The 21413-nt window shown below is 54.4% G+C and overlaps 1 protein-coding gene across 9 annotated transcripts in view; it reads left to right on the forward strand.

Moving 5' to 3' along the window:
• Positions 1-21413, forward strand: part of tmem181 (transmembrane protein 181) — a 391617-nt gene that overhangs the window by 331895 nt on the left and 38309 nt on the right. For 7 of the 9 annotated variants that reach the window (XM_072502568.1, XM_072502574.1, XM_072502545.1 and 4 more), the window contains 2 exons: positions 17768-17850; positions 18384-18473. The exons of 1 other annotated variant lie outside the window; for it this stretch is intronic. In XM_072502568.1, coding sequence (XP_072358669.1) covers positions 17768-17850; positions 18384-18473 — 173 coding nt within the window. Of the gene's footprint in view, positions 1-17767; positions 17851-18378; positions 18474-21413 lie in introns of all 9 variants that reach the window. One more of the 9 variants, XM_072502554.1, reaches the window with a different exon arrangement.

The raw sequence follows: 21413 nt of genomic DNA on the forward strand, positions 1-21413 counted from the left end.
AGTATTCCAAATGTGGTCCAACCAACGTTCTATATAATTGTAACATAATTTTCGAGCTTTTATACTCGATACCCTGTCCTATGAAGGCAAGCATGCCATATGCTTTCTTTACCGCCACTTCCACCTGTGCTGCCACTTTTAAGGATCTGTGGACCTGCACGCCCAGATGTCTCTGTGTCTCTATGCTATTGATGGTTCTGCTGTTTATTTATAGCTCCAACCTGAATTGGATCTACCAAAATGCATCACCCGCATTTGTCCAGGTTAAATTCCATCTGCCATTCCTCTGTCTAATTTTGCAGTCTATCTATGTTGTATTCTCTGACAATCTTCATCACGATCCGTAACTCCTGCAATCTTAGTATCATCCACAAACTTGCTAATCAGGCCCGCTACGTTTCCTTCCAAGTCATTTATATATATTACAAAGAGCAGAGGTCCCAGAACTGATCACTGTGGAACACCACTAGTTACAGACCTCCATTCGGAAAAACACCCTTTCACTGCTACCCTCTGTCTTCTATGGCCAAGCCAGTTCTGGATCCGTCCAGCTAGTTCACCCCTGACCCAATGTGATCTAATCTTTTGTACCAAGCTGCCATGAAGGACCATATCAAATGCTTTACTAAAGTCCATGTAGACAACATCCACAGCCCTTCCCTCGTCAATCATTTTTGCCACCTCCTCAAAAAATTGAATCAAATTAGTGAGACATGACCTCCCTCGTACAAAACCATACTGTCTGTCGTTAATAAGACCATTCACTTCCAAATGTGCATAGATCATATCTCTGAGAATCGTTTCCAACAATTTCACTATCACTGACGTCAAGCTCACTGGCCTATAATTGTCCGAATTATCCTTGCAATCCTTAAATAATGGTACACTGTTGGCTATCCTTCAATCCTCTGGGATCTCACTTGTGGCCAATGAGGACAAAACAATTTCTGTCAGAGGCCCAGCGATTTCATCTCTTGTCTCCCTCAGTAATTTGGGATAGATGCCATCTGCCCGTGGGGATTTGTCTACCTTAATGCTTTTTAACACACCTAACACTTCCTCCCTCGTAATAGCAACCTGTTCTAAAGTGTTTACACATCCCTCTGAGACACCACCAATCAACGTGCCCCTCCTTTGTGAATACCGATGCAAAATACTCATTAAGGACCTCACCTACTTCCACTGGTTCTACACATAATTTCCCTCCTTTGTCCTTGAGTGGGCAAACTCTTTCTCGAGCTATCCTCTTGTTCCTAATATACGTATAAAATGCCTTGGGTCCCCTTTATCCTGTCTGTCAAGGACATTTCGTTACCCCTTTTTGCCCTCCTACTCACAGTTTGAGCTCTTTTCTACTTTCCTTGTATTCCTCAACTGCTTTATCTTTTTTTAGTTGCTTGTACCACACATATGCATCTTTTTTCTTTTTGGCAATATTCTCAATTTCCCTGGTCATTCATGGTTCCTGAATCCTGCCTTTCCTGTCGTTCCTTTTTACCGGCAGATGCCTGTCTTGCACTCCCATCAACTGCTCCTTAAAAGACTCCCACATGGCAAATGTGGAGTTACCCTCAAACAGCCTCTCCCAAACAACAGCCTCCAAATCCTGCCTAATCTGGTTGTAGTTAGCCTTCCCCCAATTTAGCACCTTAACCCGAAGTAAACATTCGTCCTTTTCCAGAATATCCGAAAGCTTACGGAATTCTCGTCACTGTTCGCTAAATGTTCCCCCACTGCAAATTTGATGACCTGGCCGGGCACGTTCCCCAGTACTAGGTCCAATATAGCCCCCTCTCTCGTCGGACTTACCATATATTGTTCCAAAAAACCTTCTTGGAAACACTTAACAAATTCCTCATCATCCAGACCCCTAGCCCTCGGGATTTCCAGTCAGTAAGAGGAAAATCAAAGTCTCCCACTACAACAACCCTATTATTTCTACATCTATCCAGAATCTGCTCATATATCTGTTCTTCAACTTTCCGTGGGCTGTTGGGAGGCCTGTAGTACACCCCCATCATAGTGACTGCCTTTCCTATTTCTTTTTTTAAAATAAATTTAGAGTACCCAATTAATTTTTTTCGATTAAGGGGCAATTTAGCATGGCCAATCCACCTACCCTGCACATCTTTTGGGTTGTGGGGGAGAGCCTTAACCCTAAGACAACACTCGTCCTTTTCCATGAATTCTCCATGCAAACGCTGGGAGAATGTGCAAACTCCACACGGACAGTGTCCCAGAGCCGGGATCGAACCTGTGACCTCGGCGCCGTGAGGCAGCAATGCTAGCCACTGTGCCACCATGCTGCCCTGCCCTTCCTATTTCTGAGCTCTACCCACAGTGCCTCGTTACTTGATTTTGCCATGGTGACCTCCCTCTGTACAGCTGTGATATGTTCCCTTACCAGAATCGCAATTCCCCCACTTCTTTTATCAGTGAAAACAGCGAGGAGACAGCCGGCACAGTGAAAACAGGGAGGAGAGACAGCCGGGACATTGAAAACAGCGCGGGAGGAGAGACAGCCGGCACAGTGAAAACAGCGCGGGAGGAGAGACAGCCGGGACAGTGAAAACAGCGCGAGAGGAGAGACAGCCGGCACAGTGAAAACAGCGCGGGAGGAGAGACAGCCGGCACAGTGAAAACAGCGCGGGAGGAGAGACAGCCGGGACATTGAAAACAGCGCGGGAGGAGAGACAGCCGGCACAGTGAAAACAGGGAGGAGAGACAGCCGGGACATTGAAAACAGCGCGGGAGGAGAGACAGCCGGCACAGTGAAAACAGCGCGGGAGGAGAGACAGCCGGGACAGTGAAAACAGCGCGGGAGGAGAGACAGCCGGGACAGTGAAAACAGCGCGGGAGGAGAGACAGCCGGGACAGTGAAAACAGCGCGGGAGGAGAGACAGCCGGCACAGTGAAAACAGCGCGGGAGGAGAGACAGCCGGGACATTGAAAACAGCGCGGGAGGAGAGACAGCCGGGACAGTGAAAACAGCGCGGGAGGAGAGACAGCCGGGACAGTGAAAACAGGGAGGAGAGACAGCCGGGACAGTGAAAACAGGGAGGAGAGACAGCCGGGACAGTGAAGACAGGGAGGAGAGACAGCCGGCACAGTGAAAACAGGGAGGAGAGACAGCCGGGACAGTGAAAACAGTGCGGGAGGAGAGACAGCCGGGACAGTGAAAACAGTGCGGGAGGAGAGACAGCCGGGACAGTGAAAACAGTGCGGGAGGAGAGACAGCAGGCACCGTGAAAACAGCGCGGGAGGAGAGACAGCCGGCACAGTGAAAACAGCGTGAGAGGAGAGACAGCCGGCACAGTGAACAGCGCGGGAGGAAAGACAGCCGGGAGAGTGAAACCAGCGCGAGAGGAGAGACAGCCGGGACAGTGAAACCAGCGCGAGAGGAGAGAAAGCCGGCACAGTGAAAACAGCGCGGGAAGAGAGACAGCCGGGACAGTGAAAACAGCGCGGGAGGAGAGACAGCCGGCACATTGAAACCAGCGCTGGAGGAGAGACAGCCGGCACAGTGAAAACAGCACGGGAGGCGAGACAGCCGGGACAGTGAAAACAGCGCGGGAAGAGAGACAGCCGGCACATTGAAAACAGGGCGATAAGAGAGACAGCAGGCACAGTGAAAACAGCGCAGGAGGAGAGACAGCCGGGACAGTGAAAACAGGGAGGAGAGACAGCCGGCACAGTGAAAAAAGCCGAGAGGAGAGACAGCCGGGAGAGTGAAAACAGCGCGAGAGGAGAGACAGCCGGCACAGTGAAAACAGCGCGGGAGGAGAGACAGCCGGGACAGTGAAAACAGGGAGGCGAGACAGCCGGCACAGTGAAAAAAGCCGAGAGGAGAGACAGCCGGCACATTGAAAACAGGGCGATAAGAGAGACAGCCGGCACAGTGAAAACAGCGCGGGAGGAGAGACAGCCGGGACAGTGAAAACAGGGAGGAGAGACAGCCGGGACAGTGAAAACAGCGCGGGAGGAGAGACAGCCGGCACAGTGAAAAAAGCCGAGAGGAGAGACAGCCGGGAGAGTGAAAACAGCGCGGGAGGAGAGACAGCCGGCACAGTGAAAACAGCGCGGGAGGAGAGAAAGCCGGCACAGTGAAAACAGCGCGGGAGGAGAGACAGCCGGCACAGTGAAAACAGCGCGAGAGGAGAGACAGCCGGGACAGTGAAAACAGCGCGGGAGGAGAGACAGCCGCGATAGTGAAAACAGCGCGGGAGGAGAGACAGCCGGCACAGTGAAAACAGCGCGAGAGGAGAGAAAGCCGGCACAGTGAAAACAGCGCGAGAGGAGAGACAGCCGGGACAGTGAAAACAGCGCGGGAGGAGAGTAAGCCGGCACAGTGAAAACAGCGCGAGAGGAGAGACAGCCGGCACAGTGAAAACAGCGCGGGAGGAGAGACAGCCGGGACAGTGAAAACAGCGCGGGAGGAGAGACAGCCGGGGCAGTGAAAACAGCGCGGGAGTAGAGACAGCCGGCACAGTGAAAACAGCGCGGGAGGAGAGACAGCCGGGACAGTGAAAACAGCGCGGGAGGAGAGACAGCCGGCACAGTGAAAACAGGGCGGGAGGAGAGACAGCCGGGACAGTGAAAACAGCGCGGGAGGAGAGACAGCCGGCACAGTGAAAACAGCGCGGGAGGAGAGACAGCCGGGACAGTGAAACCAGCGCGAGAGGAGAGACAGCCGGCACAGTGAAAACAGCGCGGGAGGAGAGACAGCCGGGACAGTGAAAACAGCGCGAGAGGAGAGACAGCCGGCACAGTGAAAACAGTGCGGGAGGAGAGACAGCCGGCACAGTGAAGACAGCGCGGGAGGAGAGACAGCCGGGACAGTGAAAACAGCGCGGGAGGAGAGACAGCCGGCACAGTGAAGACAGCGCGGGAGGAGAGACAGCCGGGACAGTGAAACCAGCGCGGGAGGAGAGACAGCCGGCACAGTGAAAACAGCGCGAGAGGAGAGAAAGCCGGCACATTGAAAACAGCGCGGGAGTTGAGACAGCCGGCACAGTGAACAGCGCGGGAGGAGAGACAGCCGGGACAGTGAAAACAGCGCGGGAGGAGAGACAGCCGGGACAGTGAACAGCGCGGGAGGAGAGACAGCCGGGACAGTGAACAGCGCGGGAGGAGAGACAGCCGGGACAGTGAAAACAGCGCGGGAGGAGAGACAGCCGGGACAGTGAACAGCGCGGGAGGAGAGACAGCCGGCACAGTGAACAGCGCGGGAGGAGAGACAGCCGGGACAGTGAAAACAGCGCGAGAGGAGAGACAGCCGGCACAGTGAACAGCGCGGGAGGAGAGACAGCCGGGACAGTGAAAACAGCGCGGGAGGAGAGAAAGCCGGCACATTGAAAACAGCGCAGGAGGAGAGACAGCCGGGACAGTGAAAACAGGGCAGGAGGAGAGACTGCCGGGACAGTGAAACCAGCGCGAGAGGAGAGACAGCCGGGACAGTGAAAACAGCGCGGGAGGAGAGACAGCCGGGATAGTGAAAACAGCGCGAGAGGAGAGACAGCCGGCACATTGAAAACAGCGCAGGAGGAGAGACAGCCGGGACAGTGAAAACAGCGCGGGAGGAGAGACAGCCGGGATAGTGAAAACAGCGCGAGAGGAGAGACAGCCGGCACATTGAAAACAGCGCGGGAGGAGAGACAGCCGGGACAGTGAAAACAGCGCGGGAGGAGAGACAGCCGGGGCAGTGAAAACAGCGCGGGAGTAGAGACAGCCGGCACAGTGAAAACAGCGCGGGAGGAGAGACAGCCGGGACAGTGAAAACAGCGCGGGAGGAGAGACAGCCGGCACAGTGAAAACAGGGCGGGAGGAGAGACAGCCGGGACAGTGAAAACAGCGCGGGAGGAGAGACAGCCGGCACAGTGAAAACAGCGCGGGAGGAGAGACAGCCGGGACAGTGAAACCAGCGCGAGAGGAGAGACAGACGGCACAGTGAAAACAGCGCGAGAGGAGAGACAGCCGGGACAGTGAAAACAGCGCGAGAGGAGAGACAGCCGGCACAGTGAAAACAGTGCGGGAGGAGAGACAGCCGGCACAGTGAAGACAGCGCGGGAGGAGAGACAGCCGGGACAGTGAAAAGAGCGCGGGAGGAGAGACAGCCGGCACAGTGAAGACAGCGCGGGAGGAGAGACAGCCGGGACAGTGAAACCAGCGCGGGAGGAGAGACAGCCGGCACAGTGAAAACAGCGCGAGAGGAGAGAAAGCCGGCACATTGAAAACAGCGCGGGAGTTGAGACAGCCGGCACAGTGAACAGCGCGGGAGGAGAGACAGCCGGGACAGTGAAAACAGCGCGGGAGGAGAGACAGCCGGGACAGTGAACAGCGCGGGAGGAGAGACAGCCGGGACAGTGAACAGCGCGGGAGGAGAGACAGCCGGGACAGTGAAAACAGCGCGGGAGGAGAGACAGCCGGGACAGTGAACAGCGCGGGAGGAGAGACAGCCGGCACAGTGAACAGCGCGGGAGGAGAGACAGCCGGGACAGTGAAAACAGCGCGAGAGGAGAGACAGCCGGCACAGTGAACAGCGCGGGAGGAGAGACAGCCGGGACAGTGAAAACAGCGCGGGAGGAGAGAAAGCCGGCACATTGAAAACAGCGCAGGAGGAGAGACAGCCGGGACAGTGAAAACAGGGCAGGAGGAGAGACTGCCGGGACAGTGAAACCAGCGCGAGAGGAGAGACAGCCGGGACAGTGAAAACAGCGCGGGAGGAGAGACAGCCGGGATAGTGAAAACAGCGCGAGAGGAGAGACAGCCGGCACATTGAAAACAGCGCAGGAGGAGAGACAGCCGGGACAGTGAAAACAGGGCAGGAGGAGAGACTGCCGGGACAGTGAAAACAGCGCGAGAGGAGAGAAAGCCGGCACATTGAAAACAGCGCAGGAGGAGAGACAGCCGGGACAGTGAAAACAGGGCAGGAGGAGAGACTGCCGGGACAGTGAAACCAGCGCGAGAGGAGAGACAGCCGGGACAGTGAAAACAGCGCGGGAGGAGAGACAGCCGGGATAGTGAAAACAGCGCGGGAGGAGAGACAGCCGGGACAGTGAAAACAGCGCGAGAGGAGAGACAGCCGGCACAGTGAAAACAGCGCGGGAGGAGAGACAGCCGGGACAGTGAAAACAGCGCGGGAGGAGAGACAGCCGGGACAGTGAAAACAGCGCAAGAGGAGAGACAGCCGCCACATTGAAAACAGCGCGGGAGGAAAGACAGCCGGGACAGTGAAAACAGGGCAGGAGGAGAGACAGCCGGCACAGTGAAAACCGCGCGGGAGGAGAGACAGCCGGGACAGTGAAAACAGCGTGAGAGGAGAGAAAGCCGGCACATTGAAAACAGCGCGGGAGGAAAGACAGCCGGGACAGTGAAAACAGCGCGGGAGGAGAGACAGCCGGGACAGTGAAAACAGGGCAGGAGGAGAGACAGCCGGGACAGTGAAAACAGGGCAGGAGGAGAGACAGCCGGGGCAGTGAAAACAGCGCGAGAGGAGAGACAGCCGGGACAGTGAAAACAGCGCGAGAGGAGAGACAGCCGGGATAGTGAAAACAGCGCGGGAGGAGAGACAGCCGGCACAGTGAAAACAGCGCGAGAGGTGAGAGAGCCGGCACAGTGAAAACAGCACGGGAGGAGAGACAGCCGGGACAGTGAAAACAGGGCAGGAGGAGAGACAGCCGGGACAGTGAAAACAGCGCGGGAGGAGAGACAGCCGGGACAGTGAAAACAGCGCGGGGGGAGAGACAGCCGGGACAGTGAAAACAGCGCGGGAGGAGAGACAGCCGGGACATTGAAAACAGCGTGGAAGGAGAGACAGCCGGGACAGTGAAAACAGGGAGGAGAGACAGCCGGGACAGTGAAAACAGGTAGGAGAGACAGCCGGGACAGTGAAAACAGGGAGGAGAGACAGCCGGCACAGTGAAAACAGGGAGGAGAGACAGCCGGGACAGTGAAAACAGCGCGGGAGGAGAGACAGCCGGGACAGTGAAAACAGGGAGGAGAGACAGCCGGCACAGTGAAAACAGCGCGAGAGGAGAGAAAGCCGGCACATTGAAAACAGCACGGGAGGAGAGACAGCCGGCACAGTGAAAACAGCGCGGGAGGAGAGACAGCCGGCACAGTGAAAACAGCGCGAGAGGAGAGACAGCCGGGACAGTGAAAACAGCGCGGGAGGAGAGACAGCCGGGACAGTGAAAACAGCGCGGGAGGAGAGACAGCCGGCACAGTGAAAACAGCGCGAGAGGAGAGACAGCCGGGACAGTGCAAACAGCGCGGGAGGAGAGACAGCCGGGACAGTGAAAACAGCGCGGGAGGAGAGACAGCCGGGACAGTGAAAACAGCGCGGGAGGAGAGACAGCCGGGATAGTGAAAACAGCGCGAGAGGAGAGACAGCCGGCACAGTGAAAACAGCGCGGGAAGAGAGACAGCCGGGACAGTGAAAACAGCGCGGGAGGAGAGACAGCCGGGACAGTGAAAACAGCGCGGGAAGAGAGACAGCCGGGTCAGTGAAAACAGCGCGGGAGGAGAGACAGCCGGGACAGTGAAAACAGCGCGGGAGGAGAGACAGCCGGGACAGTGAAAACAGCGCGGGAGGAGAGACAGCCGGGACAGTGAAAACAGCGTGAGAGGAGAGACAGCCGGCACAGTGAAAACAGCGCGGGAGGAGAGACAGCCGGCATAGTGAAAACAGCGCGGGAGGAGAGACAGCCGCGACAGTGAAAACAGCGCGAGAGGAGAGACAGCCGGCACATTGAAAACAGCACGGGAGGCGAGACAGCCGGGACAGTGAAAACAGCGCGAGAGGAGAGACAGCCGGCACAGTGAAAACAGCGCGGGAGGAGAGACAGCCGGCACAGTGAAAACAGCGCGGGAAGAGAGACAGCCGGGACAGTGAAAACAGCGCGGGAGGAGAGACAGCCGGCACAGTGAAGACAGCGCGGGAGGAGAGACAGCCGGGACAGTGAAAACAGCGCGGGAGGAGAGACAGCCGGGACAGTGAAACCAGCGCGAGAGGAGAGACAGCCGGCACAGTGAAAACAGCGCGGGAGGAGAGACAGCCGGCACAGTGAAAACAGCGCGAGAGGAGAGACAGCCGGCACAGTGAAAACAGTGCGGGAGGAGAGACAGCCGGGACAGTGAAACCAGCGCGGGAGGAGAGACAGCCGGCACAGTGAACAGCGCGGGAGGAGAGACAGCCGGGACAGTGAAAACAGCGCGAGAGGAGAGAAAGCCGGCACAGTGAACAGCGCGGGAGGAGAGACAGCCGGGACATTGAAAACAGCGTGAGAGGAGAGACAGCCGGCACAGTGAACAGCGCGGGAGGAGAGACAGCCGGGACAGTGAAAACAGCGCGGGAGGAGAGACAGCCGGCACAGTGAAAACAGCGCGAGAGGAGAGACAGCCGGCACAGTGAAAACAGTGCGGGAGGAGAGACAGCCGGGACAGTGAAACCAGCGCGGGAGGAGAGACAGCCGGGACAGTGAACAGCGCGGGAGGAGAGACAGCCGGGACAGTGAAAACAGCGCGAGAGGAGAGAAAGCCGGCACATTGAAAACAGCGCGGGAGTTGAGACAGCCGGCACAGTGAACAGCGCGGGAGGAGAGACAGCCGGGACAGTGAAAACAGCGCGGGAGGAGAGACAGCCGGCACAGTGAACAGCGCGGGAGGAGAGACAGCCGGGACAGTGAAAACAGCGTGAGAGGAGAGAAAGCCGGCACATTGAAAACAGCGCAGGAGGAGAGACTGCCGGGACAGTGAAACCAGCGCGAGAGGAGAGACTGCCGGGACAGTGAAACCAGCGCGAGAGGAGAGACAGCCGGGACAGTGAAAACAGCGCGGGAGGAGATACAGCCGGCACAGTGAACAGCGCGGGAGGAGAGACAGCCGGGACAGTGAAACCAGCGCGAGAGGAGAGACAGCCGGGACAGTGAAAACAGCGCGAGAGGAGAGAAAGCCGGCACATTGAAAACAGCGCGGGAGGAGAGACAGCCGGGACAGTGAAACCAGCGCGAGAGGAGAGACAGCCGGGACAGTGAACAGCGCGGGAGGAGAGACAGCCGGCACAGTGAAAACAGCGCGAGAGGAGAGACAGCCGGGACAGTGAACAGCGCGGGAGGAGAGACAGCCGGGACAGTGAAACCAGCGCGAGAGGAGAGACAGCCGGGACAGTGAAAACAGCGCGAGAGGAGAGACAGCCGGCACAGTGAAAACAGCGCGAGAGGAGAGAAAGCCGGCACATTGAAAACAGCGCAGGAGGAGAGACAGCCGGGACAGTGAAAACAGGGCAGGAGGAGAGACTGCCGGGACAGTGAAACCAGCGCGAGAGGAGAGACAGCCGGGACAGTGAAAACAGCGCGGGAGGAGAGACAGCCGGGATAGTGAAAACAGCGCGGGAGGAGAGACAGCCGGGACAGTGAAAACAGCGCGAGAGGAGAGACAGCCGGCACAGTGAAAACAGCGCGGGAGGAGAGACAGCCGGGACAGTGAAAACAGCGCGGGAGGAGAGACAGCCGGGACAGTGAAAACAGCGCGAGAGGAGAGACAGCCGCCACATTGAAAACAGCGCGGGAGGAAAGACAGCCGGGACAGTGAAAACAGGGCAGGAGGAGAGACAGCCGGCACAGTGAAAACAGCGCGGGAGGAGAGACAGCCGGGACAGTGAAAACAGCGTGAGAGGAGAGAAAGCCGGCACATTGAAAACAGCGCGGGAGGAAAGACAGCTGGGACAGTGAAAACAGCGCGGGAGGAGAGACAGCCGGGACAGTGAAAACAGCGCGGGAGGAGAGACAGCCGGGACAGTGAAAACAGCGCGGGAGGAGAGACAGCCGGGATAGTGAAAACAGCGCGAGAGGAGAGACAGCCGGCACAGTGAAAACAGCGCGGGAAGAGAGACAGCCGGGACAGTGAAAACAGCGCGGGAGGAGAGACAGCCGGGACAGTGAAAACAGCGCGGGAAGAGAGACAGCCGGGTCAGTGAAAACAGCGCGGGAGGAGAGACAGCCGGGACAGTGAAAACAGCGCGGGAGGAGAGACAGCCGGGACAGTGAAAACAGCGCGGGAGGAGAGACAGCCGGGACAGTGAAAACAGCGTGAGAGGAGAGACAGCCGGCACAGTGAAAACAGCGCGGGAGGAGAGACAGCCGGCATAGTGAAAACAGCGCGGGAGGAGAGACAGCCGCGACAGTGAAAACAGCGCGAGAGGAGAGACAGCCGGCACATTGAAAACAGCACGGGAGGCGAGACAGCCGGGACAGTGAAAACAGCGCGAGAGGAGAGACAGCCGGCACAGTGAAAACAGCGCGGGAGGAGAGACAGCCGGCACAGTGAAAACAGCGCGAGAGGAGAGACAGCCGGGACAGTGAAAACAGCGCGGGAGGAGAGACAGCCGGCACAGTGAAAACAGCGCGAGAGGAGAGACAGCCGGCACAGTGAAAACAGCGCGGGAGGAGAGACAGCCGGGACAGTGAAAACAGCGCGGGAGGAGAGACAGCCGGGACAGTGAAAACAGCGCGGGAGGAGAGACAGCCGGCACAGTGAAAACAGCGCGGGAGGAGAGACAGCCGGGACAGTGAAAACAGCGTGAGAGGAGAGAAAGCCGGCACATTGAAAACAGCGCAGGAGGAGAGACCGCCGGGACAGTGAAAACAGGGCAGGAGGAGAGACAGCCGGGACAGTGAAAACAGGGCAGGAGGAGAGACAGCCGGGACAGTGAAAACAGCGCGGGAGGAGAGACAGCCGGGACAGTGAAACCAGCGCGAGAGGAGAGACAGCCGGGACAGTGAAAACAGCGCGAGAGGAGAGACAGCCGGGACAGTGAAAACAGCGCGGGAGGAGAGACAGCCGGGATAGTGAAAACAGCGCAGGAGGAGAGACAGCCGGCACAGTGAAAACAGCGCGGGAGGCGAGACAGCCGGCACAGTGAAAACAGCGCGGGAGGAGAGACAGCCGGCACAGTGAAAACAGCGCGGGAGGAGAGACAGCCGGCACAGTGAAAACAGCGCGAGAGGAGAGACAGCCGGGACAGTGAAAACAGTGCGGGAGGAGAGACAGCCGGGACAGTGAAGACAGCGCGGGAGGAGAGACTGCCGGGACAGTGAAAACAGCGCGGGAGTTGAGACAGCCGGGACAGTGAAACCAGCGCGGGAGGAGAGACAGCCGGCACAGTGAAAACAGCGCGGGAGTTGAGACAGCCGGGACAGTGAAACCAGCGCGGGAGGAGAGACAGCCGGCACAGTGAACAGCGCGGGAGGAGAGACAGCCGGGACAGTGAAAACAGCGCGGGAGGAGAGACAGCCGGCACAGTGAACAGCGCGGGAGGAGAGACAGCCGGGACAGTGAAAACAGCGTGAGAGGAGAGAAAGCCGGCACATTGAAAACAGCGCGGGAGTTGAGACAGCCGGGACAGTGAAACCAGCGCGGGAGGAGAGACTGCTGGGACAGTGAAACCAGCGCGAGAGGAGAGACAGCCGGGACAGTGAAAACAGCGCGGGAGGCGATACAGCCGGCACAGTGAACAGCGCGGGAGGAGAGACAGCCGGGACAGTGAAACCAGCGCGAGAGGAGAGACAGCCGGGACAGTGAAAACAGCGCGAGAGGAGAGAAAGCCGGCACATTGAAAACAGCGCGGGAGTTGAGACAGCCGGCACAGTGAACAGCGCGGGAGGAGAGACAGCCGGCACAGTGAAAACAGCGCGAGAGGAGAGACAGCCGGGACAGTGAACAGCGCGGGAGGAGAGACAGCCGGCACAGTGAAAACAGCGCGGGAGGATAGACAGCCGGGACAGTGAAACCAGCGCGAGAGGAGAGACAGCCGGGACAGTGAAACCAGCGCGAGAGGAGAGACAGCCGGGACAGTGAAAACCGCGCGAGAGGAGAGACAGCCGGGACAGTGAAAACAGCACGGGAGGAGAGACAGCCGGCACAGTGAACAGCGCGGGAGGAGAGACAGCCGGCACAGTGAACAGCGCGGGAGGAGAGACAGCCGGGATAGTGAAAACAGCGCGAGAGGAGAGACAGCCGGGACAGTGAAACCAGCGCGAGAGGAGAGACAGCCGGGACAGTGAAAACAGCGCGAGAGGAGAGACAGCCGGGACAGTGAAAACAGCGCGGGAGGATAGACAGCCGGGACAGTGAAAACAGCGCGGGAGGAGAGACAGCCGGCACAGTGAACAGCGCGGGAGGAGAGACAGCCGGCACAGTGAACAGCGCGGGAGGAGAGACAGCCGGGATAGTGAAAACAGCGCGAGAGGAGAGACAGCCGGGACAGTGAAACCAGCGCGAGAGGAGAGACAGCCGGGACAGTGAAAACAGCGCGAGAGGAGAGACAGCCGGGACAGTGAAAACAGCGCGAGGGGAGAGACAGCCGGGACAGTGAAACCAGCGCGAGAGGAGAGACAGCCGGGACAGTGAAAACAGCGCGGGAGGAGAGACAGCCGGGACAGTGAAAACAGCGCGGGAGGAGAGACAGCCGGGATAGTGAAAACAGTGCAGGAGGAGAGGCAGCCGGCACAGTGAAAACAGCGCGGGAGGAGAGACAGCCGGCACAGTGAAAACAGCGCCAGAGGAGAGACAGCCGGGACAGTGAAAACAGCGCGGGAGGAGAGACAGCCGGCACAGTGAAAACAGCGCGAGAGGAGAGACAGCCGGCACAGTGAAAACAGCGCGAGAGGAGAGACAGCCGGCACAGTGAAAACAGCGCGAGAGGAGAGACAGCCGGCACATTGAAAACAGCGCAGGAGGAGAGACAGCCGGGACAGTGAAAACAGGGCAGGAGGAGAGACAGCCGGGACAGTGAAAACAGCGCGGGAGGAGAGACAGCCGGGACAGTGAAAACAGCGCGAGAGGAGAGACAGCTGGGACAGTGAAAACAGCGCGGGAGGAGAGACAGCCGGGACAGTGAAAACAGCGCGAGAGGAGAGAAAGCCGGGACAGTGAAAACAGCACAGGAGGAGAGACAGCCGGGACAGTGAAAACAGCACGGGAGGAGAGACAGCCGGGACAGTGAAAACAGTGCGGGAGGAGAGACAGCCGGGACAGTGAAAACAGCACGGGAGGAGAGACAGCCGGGACAGTGAAAACAGTGCGGGAGGAGACACAGCCGGCACAGTGAAAACAGCGCGAGAGGAGAGAAAGCCGGCACATTGAAAACAGCGCAGGAGGAGAGACAGCCGGGACAGTGAAAACAGCGTGAGAGGAGAGACAGCCGGGACAGTGAAAACAGCACGGGAGGCGAGACAGCCGGGACAGTGAAAACAGCGCGGGAGGAGAGACGGCCGGGACAGTGAAAACAGCATGGGAGGAGAGAAAGCCGGCACATTGAAAACAGCGCAGGAGGAGAGACGGCCGGGACAGTGAAAACAGCGCGGGAGGAGAGACAGCCGGGACAGTGAAAACAGCGCGAGAGGAGAGACAGCCGGGACAGTGAAAACAGCGCGGGAGGAGAGACAGCCGGGACAGTGAAAACAGCGCGGGAGGAGAGACAGCCGGGATAGTGAAACCAGCGCGAGAGGAGAGACAGCCGGGACAGTGAAAACAGCGCGGGAGGAGAGACAGCCGGGATAGTGAAAACAGCGCGAGAGGAGAGACAGCCGGGACGGTGAAAACAGCGCGAGAGGAGAGACAGCCGGCACAGTGAACAGCGCGGGAGGAGAGACAGCCGGCACAGTGAAAACAGCGCGAGAGGAGAGACAGCCGGCACAGTGAAAACAGCGCGGGAGGAAAGACAGCCGGGACAGTGAACAGCGCGGGAGGAGAGACAGCCGGCACAGTGAAAACAGCGCGAGAGGAGAGACAGCCGGGATAGTGAAAACAGCGCGAGAGGAGAGACAGCCGGGACAGTGAAAACAGCGTGAGAGGACAGACAGCCATTTCTTGGGTATCTGACAGAACAAAAGCATATTGGTAAGGTTGTATTGGGATAAAAATTGTGCACTTCGATCTGCAGCATCCAAATCGGAAGAGACTGAGGGATTACAGAAAAGGATGATTAAGTAAAAAAAAAATTCCCACCACTTCTGGCAAACATCAATCACTTAAATCACACCACTGGCAACAGCCAACGACAGCTGACATTGGCCGAATTCTCCATTTGGGAGAGTAAGTGTTCCTAGTGTTCCTGCTGGGACTGAATAGTGTGTGATTCATGTTTCTGTTAGGGGCGCTATTTGGTAAGCGAGTCAGGACATTCAAATGAGCCAGCACTCTGCTGGCACATATTGAAAGCAAATCCCAGCCCAGCGGGCGTTGTAACCGCTGGGGCCAGAATTAGAACTAAAGATCCTGACAGCTGGTGCTGTTTCCAAGTGCTCCATTTACCACACAGTTATTGCTCAGAGAAGACCTGCCCCCCACCCCCTTACCCTGAGTTCGAGAGTCCGAGGTGGGCCCACAGCTCCATGCCAGTGGGGCGAGGAGATACGCCCTCTAGGGGCTAGTTTAGCAGAGTGGGCTAATGAGCTGGCTTGTAAAGCAGACCAAGGCCAGCAGCGCGGGTTCAATTCCCGTACCAACCCCCCCGAACAGGCGCCGGAATGTGGCGACTAGGGGCTTTTCACAGTAACCTGATTTGAAGCCTACTTGTGACAATAAGTGATTTTCATTTCATTTCTTCCCCAGGGTGGGCGGCAGACTCAAATCTGCCATCCTGAACAGCGTATGGGAGGTGTGGCAGAGGCAGTCAGCACTGCCAGCCTCTCCAGGAGGAGACAGCTAGTGATCCTGAGGGTTGGGGGTCACCGGTGAGGCCTCTGCCCTAAGAGTGTCGGAGAACCAGGGAAAGTTCCAAAGGCCACGGTTGGTGGGATGAGCTCTGCTAAACTCCTGCTTCCTCTGCAGTGGAGCAGTGCTTTTGAGGAGTACCAACACCTGGTGGGCTGGTGATTGAGCTTGGCCATACCTGCCCCTTGCAATACAGCTGGGGTATGAGGGTGTCCAGAGGGGCGGGCTGGGTGGGCTCTCAGATGACCAGAGACTCTCTGAGCATTCACAGAACACAGTGAGCAGTCAGCAGTGTGAGCAACCAGGAGCCTGTAAGTAGCATCAAAGGCATGTGTTTAAGTCATATATTGAGGCAATGTGGTCTGAGCCAGGCCACCCTGATCACTATGGGACACCCTGAGTCCATGGACATGGCACCAAGTTGTTCCTCGCTGCTATCCCCAGACAGGGCAACCACCCCCCAGCAAGCCCAACAATCATTGAGGCTTTTTCAGAGCTTTTTAGCCTACTGCTCCCCCTCAGCAGCCATGATGCTTAGTCCCCGCTTGTAAATACTGGCATCAATATGTGCCTGTGAGATCTCCGCCTAGGAGGGTGGAGCATCACAGGGGGTGCAGCATGAAGTGTCCAAGCCGCTAATGGTGTATAAATCCTTGAAAATGACAGTTTTGGACCCATCGGCAGGAGACGCAAACTTGGATAACATCGCCAGAGAGGGACCAGTGCATGATGTCGGAGTCAGCATTGAGTGTAAAGCTGATTTTCTTTCCATCTCACACGATTCTCTGCCAGTTGCAATTCTCACTGCCAGTGTCACCAAGTGGAGAATTAGCCCATTGTCTCCTCAATGGGGGTTAAACTATTCAGAGACACTTATGCTCCTTCAGTTTTTTGCAGCTGCTGACTTTTGTGTGTTAACCTTTTCTGCAATAAAGAGGAACTAGGTCAACATGTGTTCTTTAATGTGTTATGGTGATATGGCAGGCATGATTGAATAGCTGTGTGTCATTTGCAAGTTATGGGCGTGGATGAGATAAGGCACATGAATGTTAGGGTTCAGTCCTGATTGATTGAGATTGTTGGGTGATGATTCATGGGGAGGACTGCAGGAAATTGAGCAGTGGATGAGACCAATGGTGCAGTTGGGAGAATAACCATTTAAAGATGAACATGCTCACCTTGAAAATTCATGTGAGATCATTAAACCTCTTACTGCACTACATCCAAGTTCTAGGAAGAACACTCCCAGCATTGACATTCATAGAATCATAGAATTTACAGTGCAGAAGGAGGCCATTCGGCCCATCGAGTCTGCACCGGCCCTTGGAAAGAGCACCCTACCTAAGCCCACACCTCCACCTTATCCCCGTAACCCAGTAACTCCACTCAACCTTTTTGGACACTAAGGGTAATTTAGCTTGGCCAATCCACCTAACCTTCACATCTTTGGACCGTGGGAGGAAACCGGAGCACCCGGAGGAAACCCACGCAGACAGGCCGGGAATTGAACCTGGGACCCTGGAGCTGTGAAGCAACTGTGCTAACGTGCTGCCCATTCGGCACCATTATTTCACACTGCCTCCCGTGCATGTGTGTGCAGGGCCTTCTATCCCTCTGTAGAATGAGGGCATCCCTCTTTCTTTCTACCTCTTGCCTCTAGCCCTCTAATGTAGTGACCAAAAACCTTGGTTGCACAGTCTCTCTCACAGCCATTGCTCAAAATATGAGCACAGAAATGGTTTTCAAAACCTTTCTCACTGCTTCTTGCAACCACAATGTGGTGATGGCTATATCTAAGAATGTAGAGAACCATAAACTATTAAAATAATGTCTGACTACATTTCTTGATTATTTCTCCTTTTGAAATCCTAACCAAAGCAGATCTTTCCAAAATTGGTTTGTTGAAATGTTACTATCACTATTTTAGAGACTAATTTCACTTTCACCTGCAGTTATTGCAGCTGCACCTCATTTTCTTAGCACTACTTAAAAAATGTAACATGTTCTTTCTTTTCTTGATAATTATTTTTGTCTCTAATTAATTTTATTTCAGCATTGTAATATTATACTTGAGGTTTGGAGCGAAGGTCCTGCAAGATAACTTTGTAGCTGAGCTTTCAACTCATTATCAGAATTATATCCTTTTGTGTGCTTCAATTTGATTTCTGCTGGTGATCAATTTTCAGACTGCATTAAAAAATTTTGATTGTGATATAACACATGCGAACGCAGTTGTATAAAGGTGCTAAGTCCGTACGTGTTTAGTATGTACTTTGAGTAATTCCATTTAGTAAGTGAAATAGGACAATATTTACTCACTCGCAATTGTTTGTGGGGGTGGGGGGGCGGTGGCTGATAGGTTCAGACAAATGATTTACCATCTATAAGTAACCCCTTGCAGAAGGATAGTTTGACAGGGAGTACTTGTATACAAATTCAGTTACCACCCCCTGGTATTTCGGACAAGGTGTGAAAGGACACGCAAGTACAGTATTTTTAACTTTTCAAATGTATTTATGAATATTTAATTGTTCTTAAAATTGTCTTGTGTCAGTTTTCTTGTTTTGAACCAATGCTTATTGTCACAGGGCTAGTAGTTTGACACTTTAAGAAGTTATTTTTAATATTCTAGCCCTTTGTGTTTGATTCACTTCCTTTACTAAGGCTACCAGCTGAATTTTTATCTTTCTATGGCCTGCTGAACTACTACCTGTATACGTTGGCGTATGTTTATTCTCCTTCGAAGAATGCAGTGTACGGTATGTGAAACTTTATGCATTTTGGGTGTTTGGCTAATTTTTGAATAAGCATTGCCGCAGATGTGATGCTGAGAATTTTCCAAATTGCAATATAGACGTTATGTCCAAATGAAACAAAACCAAACAGCTGTCTTTCAGTTGAAGTTAACAATTGATTGGGTTGGTTTGGATTGATAAAATTTTATTAACATGGTAGTCGCTTTTTGAGACTGTTGTTAAATTTCTGATTTAAAGAAAGAAAAAGAGCTTGCATTTTATACAGTTCAATGCACGTACTTCACAGCCAATTTAAATGCATTTGAAGTGTAATCACCATTATAATATAGAGAAGGACAGCACATACCACAAAAGCAATGAGGAAAAAAGCTTAGCTTGTATTGCATTTAGACAGTGAACAAATTGAGCTGTTTAATATAATGAGGGTATTCAGTCAGGTAAATACAGTTTTTTAGGTGGGGATTACATAAGTGGCGGCATAATATTAGAACAAGGTATTCGTGTTCAAGCACTTTTTTCACACACAAACTATAGTCCTTTATCCCTCACAAAACTGTCCGTGCTAACAAAATTAAACATTTTAAGACTGAGATCAATAAGTTTTTGTTCGGAACAGATCAAAGGAGGGCAAATGAAATTGGGATACAAACCAGCCATGATCTAAATAAGAGAACTTTGGGTCAGAGCAGCAGTATGGTGGAGATAATGGGTCCCTGAGACTAGGCCTCAGTCGGAGAGCCCGAAGGTAAGGGAATGTGACTGTCGGGGAGCAAGTTAGGTGACATTAGCACAGGGAAGAAGCTGATTGATGAATAGCTGGTGAGACTTTTTGGATCAGAGAAGGAACAAGTCTTCAGTTTATTTCTAGTCGGTTTGAACAGTGGTCTACCAAAGACGTTTTTTCATCTGCTGAATGCACAGAAGTCAACCTCAGAAGTTAGATCGGCCTTCTCGAAAGTGATTCCACGGAAAACAGGGGTCCTGATGGAGTTCCCGGTCGTGCACTCAGATCCTGTGTGGACCAGCTGGCGGGTGTGTTCGCAGGCATCTTTAACCTCTCCCTTCCACATTCCGAGGTTTCCACCTGCTTCATGAAGACCACTATCATATCGATGCTAAAGAAGAACCAGGCAGCGTGCCTCAACGACTACCGCCCGGTGGCCCTGACATCTATTATTATGAAGTGCTTTGAGAGGTTAGTCATGAGACACAACATCTCCAACTTTCCAGATTGCCTAGATCCACTGCTATTCGCATACCGCCACAACCGCTCCACAGCAGAAGTCTTCTCTCTGGCCCTGCACTCATCCCTGGAGCATCTCGACAACAAGAATACTTACGTGAGACTCCTGTTGGAATCATCAAATTTACAGTGCAAAAGGAGGCCATTCGGCCCATCGAGTCTGCACCGGCTCTTGGAAAGAGCACCCGACCCAAGGTCCACACCCCCACCCTATCCACATAACCCAGTAATCCCACCCTACACTAAGGGCAATTTTGGACACTAAGGGTAATTTAGCATGGCCAATCCACTTGACCTGCACATCTTTAGACTGTGGGAGGAAACTGGAGCACCCGGAGGAAACCCACGCACACACGGGGAGAATGTGCAGACTCCGCACAGACAGTGACCCAAGCCGGGAATTGAACCTGGGACCCTGGAGCTGTGAAGCAATTGTGCTAACCACAATGCTACCATGCTGCCCTGTTCATTGACTACAGCTTCACCTACAACATCATAATCCCAGCCAAGCTCATATCCAATCTCGAAAATCTAGGACTCCTCCCTCTGCAACTGGATCCTTGGCTAACTGACCAACAGACTGCAATCAGTAAGGATAAAAAGTTACACCTCCTGTAGCCATCTGGGATGGCCACGTCCCGATTACAAAATGGACACTTGCAAAGAATGCAGGGAAAATTGGACAATACTAAGAAACAAGCAGGTACAAGGTCTGTCTATTGATTAGAACCTTAAGCTCTCAGACAGGACAGAAACTGCTAAGCCATCTACATACTAATGAGCCATCTCCGGGGACAAAAGGGAAACATTTAGATACACAATGTTAAGGCAGACACCCCGGCGCCAGAAGAGACTAAAACAAAGCAGACCAACGGTCACCTAGGACACGCCCAGCAATCAGGGAACCACCCCTCTATTGGAGGAAGATCGATATGAATGATTGGGAAAGGCCCAATTAATTGAGGCCAAGTTCAAGGCCCGCCCAAAAGCGCGCGAAGCCCTTTTAGTATAAAAGGTATTCCCCAAAGGAGAATCTTTCTTCTTTGGCTTTGGCTCTCAGCGAAGAGAGAGACCTGCCTCGCAGCTACACCAGACCAAGTAAGTTCCAAGTCAATGCATGCTATGAGATAGACGCTCCTAGTTGCTACCCTGTAAACAGCTCAACCCAGCAGCCTCAGAACCGAGCAACAGCCATTGTTCATCTGACTGAGTGGGCACCCGAAGTTAAGTATAGGCTTTAGTAATAGTGATAGTTTAGTTTGTAGAGTTTATGCATGAGTAGATTTGACTATGTGTAATTCAATGAGCATTGCTTTTGAACTTACTAACTGGTGTATCAAGTCTTTGATCAGTATTCGGTTCTGAACCTTGTGGTGGTGTCGAAAGATACCTGGCGATTCTTGAGCAAACGTAATTAAACAGAGCCAAATTAAGAGACAACAGCCAATTAGAAACACTCCTCCACGATAGTCCTCATGACCGGGGCCCCGCAAGGCTGCGTACTTAGCCCCCTACTATACTCCTTATACACACATGAGTGCGTGGCAACATTCGGCTCCAATTCCATCTACAGATTTGCTGGTGACTTGACCGTAGTAGAACATAGAACAATACAGCGCAGTACAGGCCCTTCGGCCCACGATGTTGCACCGAAACAAAAGCCATCTAACCTACATTATACCATTATCATCCATATGTTT

The sequence above is a fragment of the Scyliorhinus torazame genome, chromosome 1 (assembly GCF_047496885.1).
Source record: "Scyliorhinus torazame isolate Kashiwa2021f chromosome 1, sScyTor2.1, whole genome shotgun sequence".
In the NCBI taxonomy this organism is placed as follows: domain Eukaryota; kingdom Metazoa; phylum Chordata; class Chondrichthyes; order Carcharhiniformes; family Scyliorhinidae; genus Scyliorhinus; species Scyliorhinus torazame.